Source organism: Vipera berus, assembly GCF_964194415.1.
Source record: "Vipera berus genome assembly, chromosome: 3".
In the NCBI taxonomy this organism is placed as follows: domain Eukaryota; kingdom Metazoa; phylum Chordata; class Lepidosauria; order Squamata; family Viperidae; genus Vipera; species Vipera berus.
In genome coordinates this window covers 74,321,175-74,341,629 of record NC_138204.1, presented here as the reverse complement: position 1 = coordinate 74,341,629, position 20,455 = coordinate 74,321,175, and the positions used below count along the sequence as shown (strand labels likewise).

The window sequence follows — 20,455 nt, the reverse complement described above, 5'->3', positions numbered from 1 at the left end:
GGAGCTGTTTATCAAATTTGTATAGCTGCACAACTCACCAATGTGACAAATTGCAGCGTCTCCACTTTATGAATTATATTCTTAATTACATACGCCTTTGACCTTGGTTTCCAAGTAGGCATGTATTATGCCTTACCCCACAGGAAACGTCTACTCTACATCCCATGTTAAGTAAGAACTTGAATTGTCAGACTTAATCTTGCTAGAGGTCTTTTTAAAATTCTAGTTAAGAAAGAAACTATAGAAAAGATTTGCTTTTTTGCTAAACGGAGGAATCAAAGTCTATCCAGGTAGTCCTTGCTTGATGACCACAATTGTGATTGGCAACTCAATTGCTAAACACTGCAGTTGCTAAATGGAAAAACCACATGACTGCAATAGGCTTATGCCCTTAGTTCCCCTTCAGTCGTTAAGTGGAGTGACAGGGTCATTAAGTAGCAATTGTGATTGAGACTTACAGTTTTACTTCCACCTTCTCCATTAACTCTGCTGGCACAAGCTGGTTAAAAAATCACACAAATGGCAATCGTGACCATGGGACAGTGCAGTGGCTGTAAATGTGAAGACTAGTCCAGGGGTAGGCAACCTCGGCTCTTTTATGACTCATGGACTTCAACTCCCAGAATTCCTGAGTCAGCTGGGAGTTGAAGTCCTTGAGTCATAAAAGAGCTGAGGTTGCCTACCCCTGGACTAGTCGCAAAGTAAACTAAAGAAAGAAAGAAAGAAAGAAAGAAAGAGGTAGTCCTCAACTTACAACAATTCATTTAGTGACCGAAGTTACGACGACACTGAAAAAAGGGACATGACCATTTTTCACACTTACAACCATTGCAGCATCTCCATGGTTACTGTACATAATCAAAATTCAGACACTTGGTAACTAGTGGGTATTTATGATGATTGCAAGTCATGTGATCACCGTTTGTGACACACAAAGTCAACGGGGAAGCCAGATTCATTTCACAACTGTGTTACTAAAGTAATAATTTCAGAGATTTACTTAACAATTGTGACAAGAAAGGTCACACAATGGGGCAATTTGGAGCTCAATTTTGGTTCTATGGACTAGCTGTAGTGGTGTAAGTTTGTAAGTTTGAACAATCGCTTCATGAGGCAGTCAGTAAACAAGGAATCCCTGTATACGTGGGTCTGCTCAGCTGAATTATGCCAAGAGGTGGCCAGTCCAAAATCACTCGGTGAACTTCAGTGGCTGAGGTTGGACTTGAATCTGTATCCTTGTAGTCCAACAATTAATTACCACATCATACTAGAGCTAACTAGGCAATTTAAAAAAGTCATTCTTCAGTCCCTGGCATTCATAACAATCAGTCTGTGTACTTTTTGTTTAATTATCGGAAGTAATAATAGTAGAGAGGTCTCATCATGGACATGTTTTAGTGCTTTGAAAATCATCAAAGTAGCCATTGCTTCATGTATGTTAAATAGTAGCCCCTTTTAAGGTACAGGTAGTCCTCAACATATGACCACAATTGAGCCCAAAATTTCTGTTGTTAAGTGAGACATTTGTTAAGTGAGTTTTGCCCCATTTTATGACTTTCCTTGCCACCACTGTTAAGTGAACCACTACGGTTGATAATTTAGTAACCTGGCTGTTAAGTGAATCTGGCTTCCCCATTGACTTTGCTTGTCAGAAGGTCGCAAAAGGGGATCACCTGACACCCCCCCCGGGACACAGCAAAGGTCATAAATATGAATTATTTGCTGCCAAGCATCTGAATTTTGAACACATGATCATGGGGATGCTGCAAAGGTCGTAACTATGAAAAAAGGTCATAAGTCCCATTTTTCAGTTCTGTTGTAACTTTGAATGGTCACTTAATGGACTATTGTAAATCGAGGATTAACTATACCCTCCAGATGGAAATCCCAGTTGTTTTCTTGAGAACACTATAGAACAAGTTTTTCTCCTACTTATGGGATTTTTTTTTAAAAAAACTTCTTTGTCCGGCCTATAGATCTAAGATTTCCTAGTGGTGTCCCATCCCAGTATTAACTGAATGCAACTGTTTAATTTTTCAGCCAGCATATTCAGTCACAAGAAACAATCCCTTCATTCTCTCTGGATTCATCAACCACTTCTGGTTCTAGCTAGCATCACGAGCAGCAAGGAAAGCCTCTACCATGTTTGCGATCCTATCCATCTCAACCATGCTCCTTCCTACAAATGCTTTTTTTAAAATAAAAAAAACTAAGCTAAAAGGGTTTAGCACTGAAACTTTATCTTGAAGGAGAGATGCTGGAGCTGGCCACAAAGCGTATTTTTAAAAGCAGGCGAAAGAATAGCGTTTGCGCTGCAGTCAGAAGAAAGGTGGGCTTGGGGGTCGTCTCTGGTCTGCTTACTCCAGAGGGTAACCGAATTTTAAGGGCATGCGGCGTTTTCCGTTTTCTATCCTTCCTTTTCCAGCCTCTTTACTGCACTTCTCTAGCTTTTTAAGATGCAAATACCTGAGAGGCAGGCCACCTTCCTCTGGGACTCTGGAAGCTACACCCTGCCAGTGGACACTTCCTCGCAGATTTCAGAGATCTGAGTTTAGAAGAGTCAAGCCCTTGACGACACGTCGGGCCTTGATCCTTCCGTGGCAAATCCCAATCATTTCCATATTCAGGGACCATACTTCAAACCCCGCCAGGGAGAATCCTAACACCATCAGCGTTCGCGTTTGACAATAATACCTCTTTGTATAATAAGCCAGGGGTAGGCAACCTCGGCTCTTTTAGGACTCATGGACTTCAACTCCCAGAATTCCTGAGTCAGCATAGCTGACTCAGGAATTCTGGGAGTTGAAGTCCATGAGTCCTAAAAGAGCCGAGGTTGCCTACCCCTGGTATAAGCCAAGTAAGTCGGAGCATTGCCCAAGTACAAGCAGCTCGCTTCTCTCTATCTCTCTCCCGTCTACTTCTCCGCGTTGGGTTACAAGAGCCCGGGGAACTGGCTCGCCAACCGAGCAGAAACGGGCAGCTCGGCTTCCCCTATCAGCGCGGAGAGCCCGGGCAGCCTCCCAATTCATTGGGTCAAGGGAGACCTTTGCACCCACCTCCTTCAAAGCATCACCACGTGGTCCTCTCTTAGCAACGCGAAGACCTGCGTTGATGCAGGAGGCTGGAGCGGGGGGGGGGGCGGGGACGAGGTGAGGTGCGGGTTCGCTCCCCCCCCCTTTCCAGGGCATCAATTGGGTCCGGGCTCTGGAGCGGAGCGAGGCGAGGCGAGGCAGCGCAGTCTCCAAGCGCTGAGAATGAAGGTTCTCATTTAAAAAAAAAAAGCATCCAGCCTGTTAGCGCCCCAAAGGTGCCCTTTGGGTTTCCAGTGCATCCTCCCCACACCAAAAAGAGCTATTCTGTAATCATGAATCATCCCCATTTTGGGTAAGTGAGAAGCTTCCAAATACTTGGGAGAGGGTGGATGGGATGAGATAAGAGTCATCTCTTGGGTTGCTGTCAGCCTATCTTATCTCCTTAGTGGCTGTGTTACGAATTCATTTTCTGGAAAACAAAAAAAAAACACCCTTTTTTTCTCCTCTGTCTGTGCCTCAGAGAGAGGAAGCCTTTTTCCCCCTGGTTATTAAAATGCCATTTCTTTGCAAAAGTGAACAGGCTGTGGACGACACAGGTCACTTCAGCAGTTTGAGTTGTAGGCAGCCCTGCCCTAAATTCCAGGTTAAGGAGATGCTGTTTAGCGTCTGACGTTTGGGACAGCATAGGGTTTTGACTAGGCTGAAGCTCATCCATCTTCTTCAGGCATGATGGAGTGGCAGGGAGCATGGAGAAATAATTTTAATCTGCAGAAATTGCATCTCAGAATGAAATGGTTACATTATTTATTTTGGACAACCTGTTGGAATATAGATTTGGCAGCTCCTGCTAATTCATCAATGAAATCTTTCAAGCAAGGAGGAAAAAATCTAATCTAAATCCCCTTGCTCTGATGAAGTTTTCGTTTGTTTAATGAACCGTGGTATACATTTTTTAAGAAAGTAGGTGAACAGCTCAAGAGCTGGTCTTATTGCAAAACTTGTCCTGTTGTAGTTAATACAATCACTTCTACTTATTACCTTTCGGAAGGGGAAAAACAAGTAAAATTAAATTAATACAAAACCTAAAGGCAGCTAACTTAAATCATTGTAAGATTTATGCATTAGAAAGTTAATAACCTTGATGTTGAATGTTCATAGTAACACAGAGTTTTCTAATTAATTCTTGAGGGATTGTGAAATCAAATTTTAAGGAAATACGAAGCAACTTTAATACGGTAAATTTACAACTGGCCAAGTGCTGATGGCTAGAAAGTCTGAATTTCATCATGGGAAAAAAAAAGTGTGTGTATTTGTGTATGTGTGTACAACTCTGTGTCTTAGCAGTTTAATCAAATATTACACTGAAAAATAATAGCAGGATCCACATATTGCACTAAATCAAAATTACATTTATTTAGATTTATCAATCCTTAGTTTTCAAACTATTTATACTAGATATAGATCAGTCATAAACTGTCATTTCTCATGCAATCCATCAGTGCATGTGTACACAAATATAGAGGGAGAGTAAAACATTTCTGTTTTCATGAACTGAAAAAAATAGCATAGGATCTGTCTTTTTTCTGTACAAGTCTTATCTCTTTCAGACTGCAGCAGAAGACTATTTTTTTTACTTAAAATACTTCCTCATATAAGAAGTCCATCCATGCAGAAAAATAATGCATCATAGAAGCAATTGTCAATACTGATGCAGTAAGAAGCAATAATCACAATAGGACAAAACTGCCCTATGTAATTATTATTAAAGGTAAATAATCCTTAGGTTGCATACATCAGTCTTGCTTAATATGGACCCAGATTGTTGGGGGCAATAAGCTGACTTTGTAATAATGCCGCTTGGGGGGGTGTATGAAAGCCCTAATAAGCAGGCATATACATAGAATGAAGGCTATTGCTAAGCACATTGGTTTGTGCTTAAATTGTAAGCCGCCCTGAGTCTTCGGAGAAGGGCGGGATATAAATAGAATTAAAATAAATAAATAAATAAATAAAATAAATAAAATATGATGGATGTCCCTGTGAATCTGGATTACAGTTCTCGATCAGTATGGCCATAAGCCACAGTGACTGGGAATGATAGAAATTGTAGTCCCAATAGGCTAGGCCAGGGAAGGGAAGTTCTGCTGTGGCTTTTATGCCCATCTGATAGACCTTTCTTTGCTACTGACTTTGCTCGTTATGAGAGTTTCTGTAGGCCTCCTTTGTTTTTCCTCTCATTATCATCATCGCCTCCGGTCATTGTTTTCTCCACCTACTAGCCCTTTCCCCTTCTCAGATCATCCTTCTAGCATTTCAATTTCCTTCTCACTGCAAGATCTCCTGACTGTAACCACAGTAATATTTGTTCAGTACCTTCTCATTAATTTATCTATGCTTCCTTTTCCTTGTTCCTTCTTCCTTCACACCTGTCTTCCAACTACTTTTCTACCAGAACCTACCCTTCTATTTATAATTGGCAACTTTCTTTAATCACTGAATGTCTATGTTCTTGCCCTTTAAACTTCTCCATCTTCCAGAATCTTTTCCAGCCCGCAGTGAAAGTTAATTCAGATTAACTAATTAGCGCCTCTGTCATAGCAACTTATTTTTAAATTTTAGGCAGAGTAATAGCTTCACAGAGGTTGCATTTCAAGTACCCTGTCAGTTTTGTCTCTGGAAGATAATATATTCATAAACCTCCTGGTGCCCTTTCTCCAGGTTAGAAACTTCATGTCCGAAAGAATGAGGAGAAAAAATTCATTTGCAAATGGAACATAGAACTTTCAAAAGCATTTTTTTTAATGGGACAAAAAGACTTCAGATTGTTGAGTGAAGGTATTTTTGATGTTTTTACGAACAGAGACTGAGCCTAAACTTGTGAACTGTCTTATGAATACAGGTAGCTCTTGATTTATGCTTCTGATCAAAGTTAAAACAGACCCCGCAAAGCTTCTTATGACCCAGTTCTGAAGTTACAATACCAGGCCTTCCCTGCAGTTACGTGATTCCATTTTGAGTGCTCTGGTGTGCATTTATGACTGTTTCCAGCACCCCATGATCATGGTACTGCATTTTATAATGTTTCCCCCCCAGAAACTGGCATTTAGTTCCAGCTTATGGGGGGGGGGGGGACAGGTTTTTTTCCTACATGAAATATTTTATTTACCAGTCTGCATACCATTTCAATTGTCAGCGACTCTGAGCAGCTTCTATGTCATAAAATAAGATTAAAAACCGTCCTATTGTATTTAATAATAATAATTTAATTTTTATACCGCCCTTCTCCCGAAGGACTCAGGGCGGTGAACAGGGCAATACACAATAAAAATAGAATACAAAAATTAAAAAGCCATTAAACATTATGCCCATAAAATTAATACATATTAAAATTAAAACTATTTATAAAAACCCAACCCCATCCCGTCAGACCAGGCCAGCTTGTTCGAAAAAGAAAGCTTTGAGATCGCGCCGGAAGGAGCGAAGGTCGGGGGTATCTTACTCATAATATCGCCATATTATTTGCTGAGGCATATTTTTCTTCTATATCACCTGCTATATCCATTGATTCCTCTATCTTCTTATTCCGATAAATATTCGTGGAAATGGACCAAATTTAGAAAACACAAATAGAAGATTAAAAAAAAACAGTTCAAATTAACCTTCATTCTAGAAGTCTTTAATAATTAAAATCCTGACTAAAACGACGTGCCTTTACAGGTTTTCTAATCACTTCGTGGGAGCTGAACACCATGACAGATTTCACCGAATCGAGCAGAACTGAAACAATGGAGCCAGATCATAAAAATTCCAAAAGCTTATGATAAAAGGAAGTTAGAAAACATAACCAAAAAAATAATAATGTCAGCACGTGCTATCATTGAAACACCAACCTATAGAAACAAAGCTTGAGGCCTTTTGCATTTCATTTTTCTTTATGCCCTATGGCGGGGACATCTTGCCCTCTGATTTTGCATACGTTGGTCTGTTTCCATCTGTCCTTTATTTCTGCAGTGGTCATATTTGTTTTTCACTTACTGTGTGAGAACTAACACACCCAGCTTTGAGTACATTCCGTTAGCCAGAAACAACGCAAGGGAGGACATTTTGATTCATATCACAAAGATCAGCCTTTTGCTAACAAGAGGCATCTCCAAAGAGACCTGTCCTGTAGATCTTAAGACTGTTGTAATGCGACAGGCTGCCCTTAAACCTTTCAAAATGAATGTAATAGCAACACTTTAAATTGTATCCAGTAAGCAATTGATACCATGTAATTTTTGTGGCTTGCACCTTGTTTTTTTTTTTTACCCATCGCTATTTCTGGACAGGGTTTTTTCCCCCTACATGAAATATTTAACTGATCTTGTCAGTGATTCTGAGCAGCTACCTTGGCTTATGTCATAAAATAAGATTAAAAATCGTACTATTGTATCTTACTCATAGTTTCAGGCCAGGAACAATAGACACAGTTTAAAAAGCATAAAAATGATTAAAATGATTCATGACCCGTGTTTTCCAAGAACTGATGGAAAAGTTATTCATATTTCATTGCTAAGTGATTCTTTTGGGGAATGCTATTCCAAAGATTCCAAAGAAGAGGGATAGTGGCTGAAAAAAGGAGGTATTACTTGAGAATAGCCTAACCCAGGGGTCTTCAAACTTGGCCCTTTTATGACTTGTGGACTTCAACTCCCAGAATTCTTCAACCAGCGTGCCTGGCTGAGGAATTCTGGGAGTTGAAGTCCACAAGTCATAAAAGGGCCAAGTTTGAAGACCCCTGGCCTAACCTAATAACATAGTTTTGCAAGCCTTTAACTTTTTTTTTAATACCAATCAATTGGGAATAAAACAATTTGTTAATAAAAAAGATAAATCAATAGATAAAAGTGTATTATCATCCAAGATCAGCCATTTGCTAGCTCATGGGGAATTTCAAAATGCCTCTTTCAATAGTGACTTTTGATTTTGATTTTGCCCTTTTAATCCTAATATATGTCACCATATTTGGCTACTTAAAATGGGAAAGAGTCAGGGTCAGAAGTGTCCCTGATAAACGTCCTTGAAATATTTGTTTAGGTGTTTAATTTTGTAAGTGAAAAGTTTAGTAGAAAAGGACCACTTGTAATTAAAGGACCACTTGTAATTAATAAAGAACTCCTCCATCATTGACTATGGATACAATAAATAAGGGAGTGTTGGGACTCATGCAGCAGAAGACAAGTCAATACAGTTACCATGCTTGAGAGAAATTAGCTTTTGGGAGTGCAGTTGAATCAGCATGTTGCTCAAGTACATGGGTAGACTGATGGACACTAAGCAATTTTAGAGACCTACATACATCTACCGTGGAGTCATGCACTTCGGATGTTTAGTTTTGTCGTGTGAACTCTGTCACAACTGGAGTTCTGAAACCCTTTTTCAAACACTGGTGGTAACACTTCATGTAAACTTTTAGAACTGAAGACCATGAAAATTAATTAGCCTCAGTCTCCACTCTTTTCCAAAGGAAAAGGAAAAAAAATACGAGGGCAATTCAGTAATAAACCTCTGTTTGGTTATCAGTGACAGACACTTGCAGATACAGAACTTTTATTATACACATTAGAAAACTACATTACTTCATTCAAATTGAGGCACTTGTCATAACTCCTTACAAGGTTTGAAATTCCTTAGTAGTAGTCACCTGGCGCCAAATCTGAGCTATAGGTGGGGTTATCAAAAACAGCCCAATGGAACTACTTCAAAAGTTCTTGAGTGCGTCTAGTGGTGTGTGTGGGTGAGCATTATCATGAACCACACCAGACGTGGTGCTATAGAAAATCCTGCCAAATGTGAAGATGCCAAAGGAGTACTGCTAGTGAAGTTCCTGGAGCATGGTTTGACCATCAATTCAGAAGTCTACTGTGAAACATAATGAAAACTCAGATGAGCCATCCATAACAAGCATCGGAGCATGCTGACTTCCAGTGTGGTGCTTGTTCATGATAATGCTCGCCCGCACACCGCTAGACACACTCAAGAATTTTTGAAGCAGTTCTGTTGGGATGCTTTTGATCACCCCTCCATAGCTCAGATTTGGCGCCGAGCGATTACTACTAAGGAATTTCAAACCTTGTAAGACGTTATGACAAGTGCCTCAATTTGAATGGAGACTATGTCGAAAAGTAATGTTGTAGTTTTCTAATGTGAATAATAAAATTTCTGTATCTGCGAGTGTATGTTATTGATAACCAAACAGAGGTTTATTTCCAAATTGTGCTCATATGCTAGAGATCACTAATGATAATAATTTCTCTTGCCTCCACTGAGTCATGTTGTCCATGCAATCACTTGGTTCATATCCTAGAGAAGAGAGTGTCTTCTAGCTATACCAAGACAATGTCAAGTAGCTAAGGTGAGTTTATATTTTTAGAATAAATATTTCTTTTGTTAGCTGCCTCAAAGTAAAAGGCCACACGTTCTCTTTGTTCATAATACATTTACCTGAATCATCTAACTAAGCTGAATGGTAGAACGCTCAGAACTGGAAAATGGCAGGGATTTCTTCCCATAGAGCATAGATAAACCCTGGAATTCACTTCCACATGATGTAGTAATGGGCATCACCATCTTTAATTGGACAGCTTTAATTGTGTAGACAGATTAAGGATAAAGGTAATGATGCCATCATAATGATGTTATACTGCCTTAAGAATCAAACAGCATGGCCTTGAACCATAATGATTAAGAACACCATTGGAGAGAGCTATTTCCCATATGATGTCTTTGGTAGGCAGATTGAATTGAAATGGGCTTTTGATCTTGATTAGCATGTTCCTTCTTAGTGAATATCTTCATGTTTTCCCTCACCTCACCTAAAGATGTTTTTCCCCCCACTTTTATCCTCAGGTATGATCAATAAGGTTGTGGTAAACAAATAGTGTTCCATTAATGGTCAGGAACAGGTAACTAGAAAGAGGGTTGTTCCCTTCTGTTCATTCCAGCAGTGTAAACATTATACCTGCACAATAGTTTGCTATTAGCACTTATAAAAGAAAGCCTAGTTTAGGTTTTCAGTAATCTGTGCATGTTTGAGTGAATGGTACACAATTCATTACGTTGGTGGAAACTATATCTAGGCAGGCAGCCAGTGATGTCATATTATCTGCCATTGTATTGGAGTTTCTGAGTGTCAGAAAAACTAATTTGGTTCGAGGAGTTAAGCTCTCCTATGAACTGGACTACCCCACTACTTCATTTTTTCAAATAAACGGGCTGAATGCCAGGTCTGATTAGAAGTTATCCACCAAAGCTAGAAGTCTTGTGTTGCAGTTGTTACGTCTGTAGACCCTTGTGCATGTCCAGTTTTTCTCTTGAATTTTCTTGACATTTTGTTGATCTCGAAAAGTGAACCAAGGACTTTCCAGGTGAAGACGTGCCAATAAGTTGACCAGCTGGCTCACAGGAGTAATGTAATTGGCTAGTTTGTTTTTCATAATCCTGAAGAATCTGCAGCCTCAGATTAGCTGGGTATCATCTTTGCAATTCCCCCCCCCCCCATATGTCCATTCAGTTTGTACTTGTGGTCTATCAACAGCCAGGATTATTTTCATTTTCTTTCATGCTGAAAGATAATTTATGGTCTTACCCAGCCATAAGGCCACTGACTCCCATGCCCTCATTTTTCTGAAGTGCATTATTACTTTCCAATATAAATACCCAGTGCCTGACCTTGCTTCTTTCCAAGAATCAAATATGAACAAGGTTGTGATTAGACAGCAACCAGATCAGCCTTTCACTCAGTTTCCAAGACTATTCCTCATTATGCTTTCAGAACAGTATTTCTGCTCTGCTGTAATGCCTAAACTCCCAGAATTCCCAAGTTTAGTTTCGCAAAGCAGTCTTTACCAAAATCTGTTTCCATAAATTCATAATGCATCTGTTGGCTCTGATTCTCCTCCTTTTAACTCCATACAGGTTGTCACCCTCCATGTGAATTGCTGGCTTTGAGTTCAATGGCAACAGTCAAACAAGAAATTGAGGGGATTATAAGAACCATTTACACAGTGCCTAAACTGATACGTATCTTCTTAAAAAAAAAGCTTTCTGTTTCAGCAACACTTCCTTCCTGTCTTTCTTTGACAAACACTAATGTCTTCATTTTCTTCTTTCTCTAACTCTGAATTAGGACGATTAAGACTACAAGCATTAATACACTGAAGAGGCAATTTTTGTCTTTTGTAATGAGTCTTTTCAATATAAAGACCGAAACCTTGACTTGAATCCTTGCTTGACTTATTCTTTCCTGATTTAGAGTAGCTAATGTTGAATCACAGTGGATAAATCTCCTGCATTTTAGCTTGTGAGGTAGGCCATGAAATACTGAGAAGGAAGTAAGTAAAGGGATATTGGGTAAAGCAATCCCCCCCCCACCTCCAATTCATGCAGAACACTAGAGCCAGCAAAGCACACTAAATCAATATTTGGTATAATTACTGTAATCTGGCAGTTTCAGATGCAAATGCAAACAACAGGATAAAGAAAGTAACATAAAACAGTTGCTATAGCACCCGTGTTTAATCACCAGGCATAACACAGCAAACTAAATTATGTGTTTAAAGTTTAATTTATCTCGTGTAGGCTACCTGTGGGATTATTGTGAAACCAAAAATAAACTTCCTGTAATTCTTTTGCCTTTGTCAATGATTTTGTAAAGGGAATAGTTTATTCTTTTTTTTTCTTTTGCCTCTCACCATCAGAGTGATTTTGTTTATTAAAGTTAAAAATCCTGATAGGATGTAATCTGGTTTCAAAGGCATGGGATTAATGCAGAATAAAAAAAGCAGAAAAAAAGATGACTCAGCCCATAGAGATGCTTATCATATTATTATGATGTGCTGGTATCTCCTTGGTTGGCTTGGTATTTAAAAGAGATACTGCTTTAATCTCTCTCTCTCTCTCTCTCTCTCTCTCTCTCTCTCTCTCTCTCTCTCTCTCTCTCTCTCTCTCTCTCTCTCTCTCTCTCTGTCTCTCTCTCTCTGTGTCTCTCTCTTGTCTCTGTGGAGCACAGAAAACAGCAATATAGACACATGGTTTTAAATGCCATATATATATATGGACATCAGAAAGCTTACACCCAGTCATTTTAGGGGTTTTAAAGGTTAGCAATGAATTATTGCTACTATTGTTAGTAATTATTTTTCACAGGTTTCAGCTAACAAGCTAAGCTGGGAATAGCTAATAGCCAATGCAGGAGTATTTATATTAAACACAATAGCCTCATCAAATTATAGAGGACCTTTCCTAGCTTGACCCCTATTAGACAGAAGAGATTGGGACTCTCATCTTTTCTATCCAGCACATCAATAAGTTGCAGATGACTGAAAGTATACTTCAGTTTAGCAGGATTCTAGGCTTGGGCAGAGCCACTCAGAATTCTGGAAAAAAAATTCTTGACATCTATGCTATTGTGGATCCCTTTAATTTTCTATTTTTTTAAAAAAAAAACTATTTTCTCATACTATGCTGGTATGTTCATTTCAGATACCTTGCAAATTACAACAGTTTAACAGACAAGCATCTTACAGGGTATTTCAGCAACACCAGGATAAGACGTCATCTGCGGAGGTCAGGACTGGTAGGTATGCAAATATTTCTTAGTTTCTCTAGATTTATCTCGCCAGCTTTCTCTTAAGGAGTTTTAAGAAGACAGTTATGATTTCTTCCACTCTTATACCTTGTGAAGTTGGTTAGACTAAGAGAAAGTGACTGGCTCTGCATTATCCAAAGGGTTAGCTGTATAATAATTTAAACTAAAGTCCTTTGTCCAAAACTATAATCAGGTAATGACTGAAGATTTTTTCCTGTTTCCTTGTTTCATGCCTCTTCTCTAAAACATATTAAAAATAGACTTGTTATTTTAATCAAATCTAGCCAAACCCTCAGGCCATACCTGTATTGAAAATGCATGCCAATGCACTTTTATTACAGTTGTCATAAATCATTGTGACAACACCCAAAGTTACCAATTAAGGTGACAGCATAATATAGCAACCAATATACATAAAGGTTGTGGCCCTAAGTTCATTTCCTAAGGAGTGTCCAACTAAATTTTGTGGGACTTACTTCTGAGTAAGCCTTCATAAGATCGTGCTGTATGGGAATTCTCACATATTTTCACAAAGGTAAGAATATGTACTTTTGTATATATGTATGCATACTATATATGTGATCTGTAAAGTGAGTCATGACATAGTGTTATCTGAGATAGTGGATAACCTGAAAAAGCCTAAGGAAGAAATGAGGTTCAACTAGTTATTTGCAAGGTTATTTTAATAGGAATTAAATAATGAGTAACTTTGGAAACAGAATAGAAACCTAGAGATTCTATCACTGGTATTGCTGTTGCCTGTTATTTCTGTTGGAATAATACAACTACATTGATTTTAGTGTTCCTAAGAACAGTCCCCACCTCTGAGAAAACAGTCTGATGTCATATTGGGCTCTGATGTCACATTTCATTTTGGGGTACAGTCTGTTTCTCACACAATAGCTTGTATCCATAGATGTCTGTTATAAGCCACAGTGGCATCAAATGACAATGTGTACATCATGTCATTGTACCATTGATGACACTTTCATAATTTCACCTAGAAATCTCATTTGACCAAAACCTGCCCATCTTTAAAACACACCTATTGTCATTGGCAGGTGCTGCCTTTTGTGCCAAAATGGAGGATAAGTGGGACATCTACCATTAAAAAGCAGAGATGTCAGATTCAAGTATTTCAACTATGTACCATGGAACAGGAACAATGAATAGAAATAATGACTACTCAAATATTATATATTTGCTTTTGCTTAATTTATTTAATAAAACAGAGAAAAGACTGAGAAAAAATTCAAAAAAACAAAAGCACAAACAATGCAAGATAAATTGTGTGTGTGTATGTATGTATGTAGGGACGCGGTGGCTCAGTGGGTTAGGACGCTGAGCTTGTCGATCAGAAGGTCGGCAGTTTGGCGGGTCGAATCCCGAGTGCCGCGTAACAGAGTGAGCGCCTGTTACTCGTCTCAGCTTCTGCCAACCTAGCAGTTCAAAAGCACGTAAAAATGCAAGTAGAAAAATAGGGACCACTATGGTGGGAAGGTAACAGTGTTCCGTGCGCCTTTGGCGTCTAGTCATGCCGGCCACATGACCACGGAGACGTCCTCGGACAAGCGCTGGCTCTTCGGCTATGAAACGGAGATGAGCACCGGCCCCTAGAGTCGGAAACGACTAGCACGCATGTGCGGGGGAACCTTTACCTTTACCTTTTTATGTATGTATGTATGTTTCTCATGCATACATATGAATGTATGTATGTTTCTCATGCATACATATGAAATTCTTTATGTAACCATTTCACTAGAATTGTTTTACAATTCATTGTAATCGTTCATGCATAATCTGTGACTGTAGGCAATTCATTCATAGGGTGAACGTAACATCAGGTTCAATTTATTAAATAATTGGAGCTATAAATTTACCTTTCTAATGTTGAAGAACTAATCTCTTGGCATTAATGAGGGCATGGAGAATCCATTTTTGTTGTCCAGCTGTCAATTCCCATGTTGCAAATATGTAGTTCAAAAGAACATGTACATACAAAAATAGTAAACTATTTCAAAATCAAATTAATACCTGTAAATTACTTCTTCCCAAAACAGAGTAACATTAGGACACTGCAAAAATATGTCCTTGAATGAAGTACTCCAGTTGCATTAACAACATGATAATTTACTCACACTCCAATATTAGACCTGTTGAATTTAATGAGTAGGATTAGTGAACTAAGGTCTGTGCATTTAATAATGAGTAAAGGTGAATTAGGGACATGGTGGCTCAGTGGGTTAGGACACTGAGCTTGTCGATCAGATGGTCGGCAGTTTGGCGGGTCGAATCCCAAGTGCTGCGTAACAGAGTGAGCGCCTGTTACTCGTCCTAGCTTCTGCCAACCTAGCAGTTCGAAAGCACGTAAAAATGCAAGTAGAAAAATAGGGACCACTACGGTGGGAAGGTAACAGCGTTCCGTGCGCCTTTGGCGTCTAGTCATGCTGGCCACATGACCACGGAGACGTCCTCGGACAAGTGCTGGCTCTTCGGCTTTGAAATGGAGATGAGCACCGGCCCCTAGAGTTGGAAACGACTAGCACGCATGTGCGGGGGAACCTTTACCTTTACCTTAAGGTGAAATAGAGATGAATTACTGACTAATTATTACAGATTGTTACAGATTTATTATAGATTTACTACAGAATTACAGATGAATTAGAGAATGTCTCAAAAAAGTAGAATCTCCTGCAATCTCTTGTAGAATGCTCTTTGACATGCAGAGCTTAGCCTGCAGACATAAAAGCCAAATGGGTTGACTATTTTCCTTTTTTTCTGACCAATTGGGCTATTTTACAAATGTCTTTCTCCTTCAAATCTGTGGAAGGAAAAATATCTAAAGCAGCCTGAGAAGCATAGAGAAATGACTTATGCTTTCAATTCAGCAGATCCAAAATCTAATCACCTAAACTTTCAATAGCGTAAGTCTGACTTTCCAGGATGATGAAATAGTAGCCACAAACTTGGCTGGCTTTATTGATTTATTTCATTTATATCCTGCCTTTTCTTTAAGAAACTCGCCCTCATTTTTATCCTCCAAACAGCTACGCTGGGAGGTAGATTGGACAGAGAGTGTGTTAAGGTCAGTGTCATCCAGTGAGCTTCAGGATTGAGCGGAGACTTGAACCTACATATTTGATTCCCAGTTCAACCTTTGTAGCCATTACTACCACATTGGTAAATTGGACAAATACATGGGAGCTAATCCAATCATGATGCTGTTTGTATTCCCTTCAATACCAGTGACAAAATGCCTGTCAGCACTGGTTGCTGGGGAACATAAATGAGAAGATGCTATTTGCACTTCTGCCCTGCTTGGGGCTGGATTAGTTAGATCTTTGGTTTGATCTGTTTTTATGATATTCCCTCCCCCACCAGCCAAATGTACTTCTTACCAGTAGAGGGCACTTTCACACCATCTTAATCCACTCAGTTGCTTGTCTGAAAGGGCTCTAGAATTGCTTCTCTGTATACCTTTAGACCATGACTCTCTGTGGACCTTAAAAGGTTAATAAATGTGTTGCTGCACATCCTAGAAAGCCCGTGTTTCATTACATGCCTAATAGTGCAGGAAAGAAGTACAAAAATAGATCCATCTGGAATATCCATTCTATTGTACTGTCTTGCCCTTATATTATAATCCTCTACAGGTATTTAGTGGAAGGATTTGGGCTATTTTTTTTCTTTTTTGCTTTATATTGCCATTTCTGCTTGTTCATAAAGTTAAGTGATCTTAACTTTCTCTGAGAAAAACAGCCTTAAGCCAAAATCACAATCAAGTTAGAATTTTAGTTGAAGGATTGTGCTATGCTCATCTGTGTCAGTAATGCAACATTCAGTAAAGAATGTGCGTGTCTGTAGACAGGGAACTAACTTCGTTGGCTTCTTGAAGTAACATATTTCTCCTCCATTCCCTTAATCACCTGCCGTATTTACCGTGAGCAGATCATACTTTCCGATATCAGAAAAGGCCCATTTTTTAAAAAAACTTTGCCTCCCATTTTATTCAAGAAAGCCTAGAAAGTGGGAACATGAAGCATTGAACAGTAGATTTTTGTACATGTTTATGCACATACATAGATACATAGCCGTCATGCAACAGTATTTTTAGTTTGGGGGTAAACAACAGTAGGCAAAGAACAAAAAGAAGTATAAACTAGAAATCCAAGGAAACAAAAGATATGAAATAAGAAAAGGAATAAACCTAGTTTAGGCCAACCTATCTGACTATGCTTTCTGTATCTTTCTGAATCTACAAAATGTCTTGCTTCCAGCACATCTGTTGCTCCTGCTTCACATCTTGCCTTTTGTTATTTAAACGCCTCACTGTCTCTTTTTGAGGATCTCACCAATGTGATCCAGTCTTCTTTTTGACCCATTCTTTCTTAATAAATTTATTTGCAATTTGATGATCATTCAGTCTCTGTCTATAATTAAGCTACCTAAATTGTTTCGTAGTGGTCACTCACTTGTATACTTGATACACATTTGTCCAGTGCCCATTTTTTCTTGATGTTCTTTTTAGTTTACCAGTAGAAGAGAACATTTGTAGCTCAGGGTTGAACTCAGGGTCCTCGATGTTCTTTGAGCTTGGTTGTTTTCTTGCAGACGTTTCATTACCATACTAGGTAAAATCATCAGGGCTAGAAGAGAGTTTGTTCTTCTCTTTGTATACAGGTGGTTTGCCGTGTCAGTGCTGGTGGCCTTTTTGTTTTATTACTCACCACTTATGTTCCTACTGTATTCAACTTATATTCAATATGCTTTTTTCTGATCATCCAACTCCCAGCTACCATATAACATATAACAAAGCAGGCACAAACACATTCTTTTTTACTTCCTTTAACATTCTTTCCTCACTGCCCACTGCCTTTCTAGAATATTAAACATCCTCAGATTTTTCTGTCCATCTTCTCAGGTTAAAATAGATATGCTGTTATCTTTGACAATCCTTAATGAGTTTCTGCTGACCTGGGATTTAAGGATTCATTTATACTGTAGATAAGAGATGAGATATGGGAATAAGAGATCATTGGTTGTATTTTTAGAGAAGGGGTAAGTTACTTAAATGGATTATACTTGTTGTGATGAAAGGGGAAGTCATTTCTTTATATATTTCTTAACTTTTTATTTACTGTATTATTATTTTTTCTATTCTTTTCTGCATTTTTTCTTCTTTTATGTTTTACTTTGTATTAGCTTTTTTTAAAAAATGTAACGTTTAATAAAACTATTACCGTATTTTCCGGCGTATAAGACGACTTTTGAACCCATGAAAATCTCAAAAGTTGGGGGGTCGTCTTATACGCCGGAAAAAAAACATAAATCAGTCGAGCGTCCCCATTCTTGCAAAGCAACTTCAAGCCTCCTTAGTCCAGTCCCCCCTCCATCGTGACTCTCCCTTCCCACCCCCAAGAGCCTCTAAGCCCCTTCCCCTCCCCCTTGCAAATGCCAGACCCCAGGAGTGGCAGGAAGCCCCTCCCCCTCACCCAAGCGGCATCTGAGCATAAGCAGAGCATGCCCTGCTACCCGCTATGTCTCCCGGCAGACACCCGCATCTGGCCTCGCAACCAGCCGCAGAAGCCCGCGCCCGGCTTTCCTTCCCCCCACCCGCACCCGGCTACCTGTTCCTGGGCCCCGGCCCTAGCCGCGGGCCAGCTCGCCAGTGACCAGGCCGACGGACTCCCGGCCGCCAGGCAGTTCCAGGTTTGGGGGACTTCCGGTGGGCCGGGGAAGAGCGTGCCTGCCAGCCCGTTCCAGGAACTTCTGGGGACTTCCGGCAGGCCTGGCGCCCCTCTCGCCCTCAGACCACGCAGCGGCCCTCGCCAGCCGGCCTCAGCATGGCCGCCCAAAGCCCGCCTCTCCAGCGCGTCTTCCGAGCCCACCTGGCTGACCGCCTCCTGGGCGGGGCTTGGTTCCAGACGCGCGGCTGCTCCGTCTGCAAATGTGCTCTCAAATGGGTGGGTGGAAGGAAAAGCCCCTTTTGAAGTCCAAATTACAAATACAGGTAGTCCTCAACTTATGACCATAATGGAGTCTGCCTATTATGGCCATACGTCATGACAGTCATATAGTGAGTAATCACATGAATGATGTGATTTTATGACCTTTTTTGCAGTGTTGGTTAAGCAAAGGGCACAGTCATTAAGTGAACCCATTGTTTGCTTTATGGCGGGGTTGCCAAAAACTGGAAGGTTTTCAGCAAAATCATTGTAAATTGTGATCATGTGACTGCGGGACACTTCAAATGGCTGTAGGGGAGGCCCAGCTGTCGGAACTTTGGAACCAGGTGTGTTGTGGGGGGGCGGGGGTGTTCCATCATAACTTTGAACGGTGATTTAGTGACTGAGCATAAGTTGAGGACTATTTGTATTCTGGTCTTCCATGTACATTATGTCCGCAAACAATAGCAATAGGGCTTAGACTTATATACCGCTTCACAGTGCTTCACAGCCCTCTCTAAGCAGTTTACAGAGTCAGCATATTGACCCCAGCAATCTGGGTCCTCACTTTACCAACCTCGGAGGATAGAAGGCTGAGTCAACTTTGAGCCAGTCAGGATCGAACTCCTTGATTGAGCAGTGAGTTAGCCTGCAGTACTGCATTCTAACCACTGCGCCACTAAGTCTCACCTTTCTAACATGATCAAAACTATTCTACATACAGTAAATTTAATACACTAGTACTGTTTCTTTTTTTTTTTATTGAAGAGTTTTAAAATACAGTTTTCCTTTAAGAATCCCCCCTTCCCCCTCCCTCCTCCCCCCTTCCTACCTCCCCCCCTCCCCCCCTCCCCCCCCGACTTCCCAGAGCTAAATACAAGGTATATATATAAAAAACAATCATAAACAATCATATACTAACAATTATAAACTCTAAAATCCATCACTCTCTAGCTTATATAAGATAAAACAAATAATAATAATATTGAATATGTATAAAAAGAAACTAAGATAATAAAAGAAAAAAAAAACGAAAGAAGACTTATTCAAATGCTACATAAAACTTCTTAACCCTATACTTGTTCTGGATAAAATCAATCCATTTTCTCCATTCCATAATATAGCGTTCTTGCGAGTGATCTTTCAAATAGGCCGAAATCTTCGCCATCTCTGCCAGGTCGGAAACCTTTAAAGTCCACTCCTCTATGGTCGGCAGTTCCTCTTTCTTCCAGTATTGGCCTATCAAAAGTCTTGCCGCCGTAATTAAATTCAACATCAACTTGGTGTCCACAACTGTGGCATCTGTAATTATTCCCAACAAAAAAAATTGCGGACAAAACTTTAACCTCTGTTTAAAAATCTTCTGCATGTTCCACCAGACTTTTATCCAAAAAGCCTTAACCTTTTTACAAGTCCACCATATGTGAAAATATGTTGCATCTTCATCACCGCACCTCCAACATTTAGGCTGATAATTCGGATACATACTTGCAAGCTTTTTAGGATCTAAATGCCATCTATAAAACATTTTGTAAAAATTCTCTCTTAAATTTTGAGCTTGTGTAAATTTTACGTTCCTCACCCAAATCTTTTCCCACGTGTCCATTGTGATAACTTCCTGAATATTTTGGGCCCATTTTATCATACAATCCTTAACAAGCTCTGTTTCTGAGTCAATCTCTATCAATACAAGATATATCCGTTTGATATGTGCTGGTCCCTGATTCCTAATTTGCTTTATCAAATTTTCATCAGTCATTGTAAATCCATTTTTCTGGTCTTCTTTCCACCTGGCCCGTAACTGAGTATATTGAAACCAATTTTGAACAACCTTCTCTTCTCGCAAGAGG

The 20,455-nt window shown here is 39.7% G+C and overlaps 1 protein-coding gene across 1 annotated transcript in view; it reads left to right on the top strand.

The window, feature by feature from the left end:
- Positions 1–3,191: 3,191 nt before the first annotated feature.
- The window catches only part of ERICH3 (glutamate rich 3), a 73,886-nt gene continuing 56,622 nt past the window's right edge, over positions 3,192–20,455 (top strand). Inside the window, exons 1-2 of the mRNA XM_081325819.1 lie at positions 3,192–3,384; positions 12,555–12,648. Of these exons, the coding sequence (XP_081181945.1) occupies positions 3,365–3,384; positions 12,555–12,648 (114 nt within the window). The 5' untranslated portion in view covers positions 3,192–3,364. The remainder of the gene's footprint in view (positions 3,385–12,554; positions 12,649–20,455) is intronic.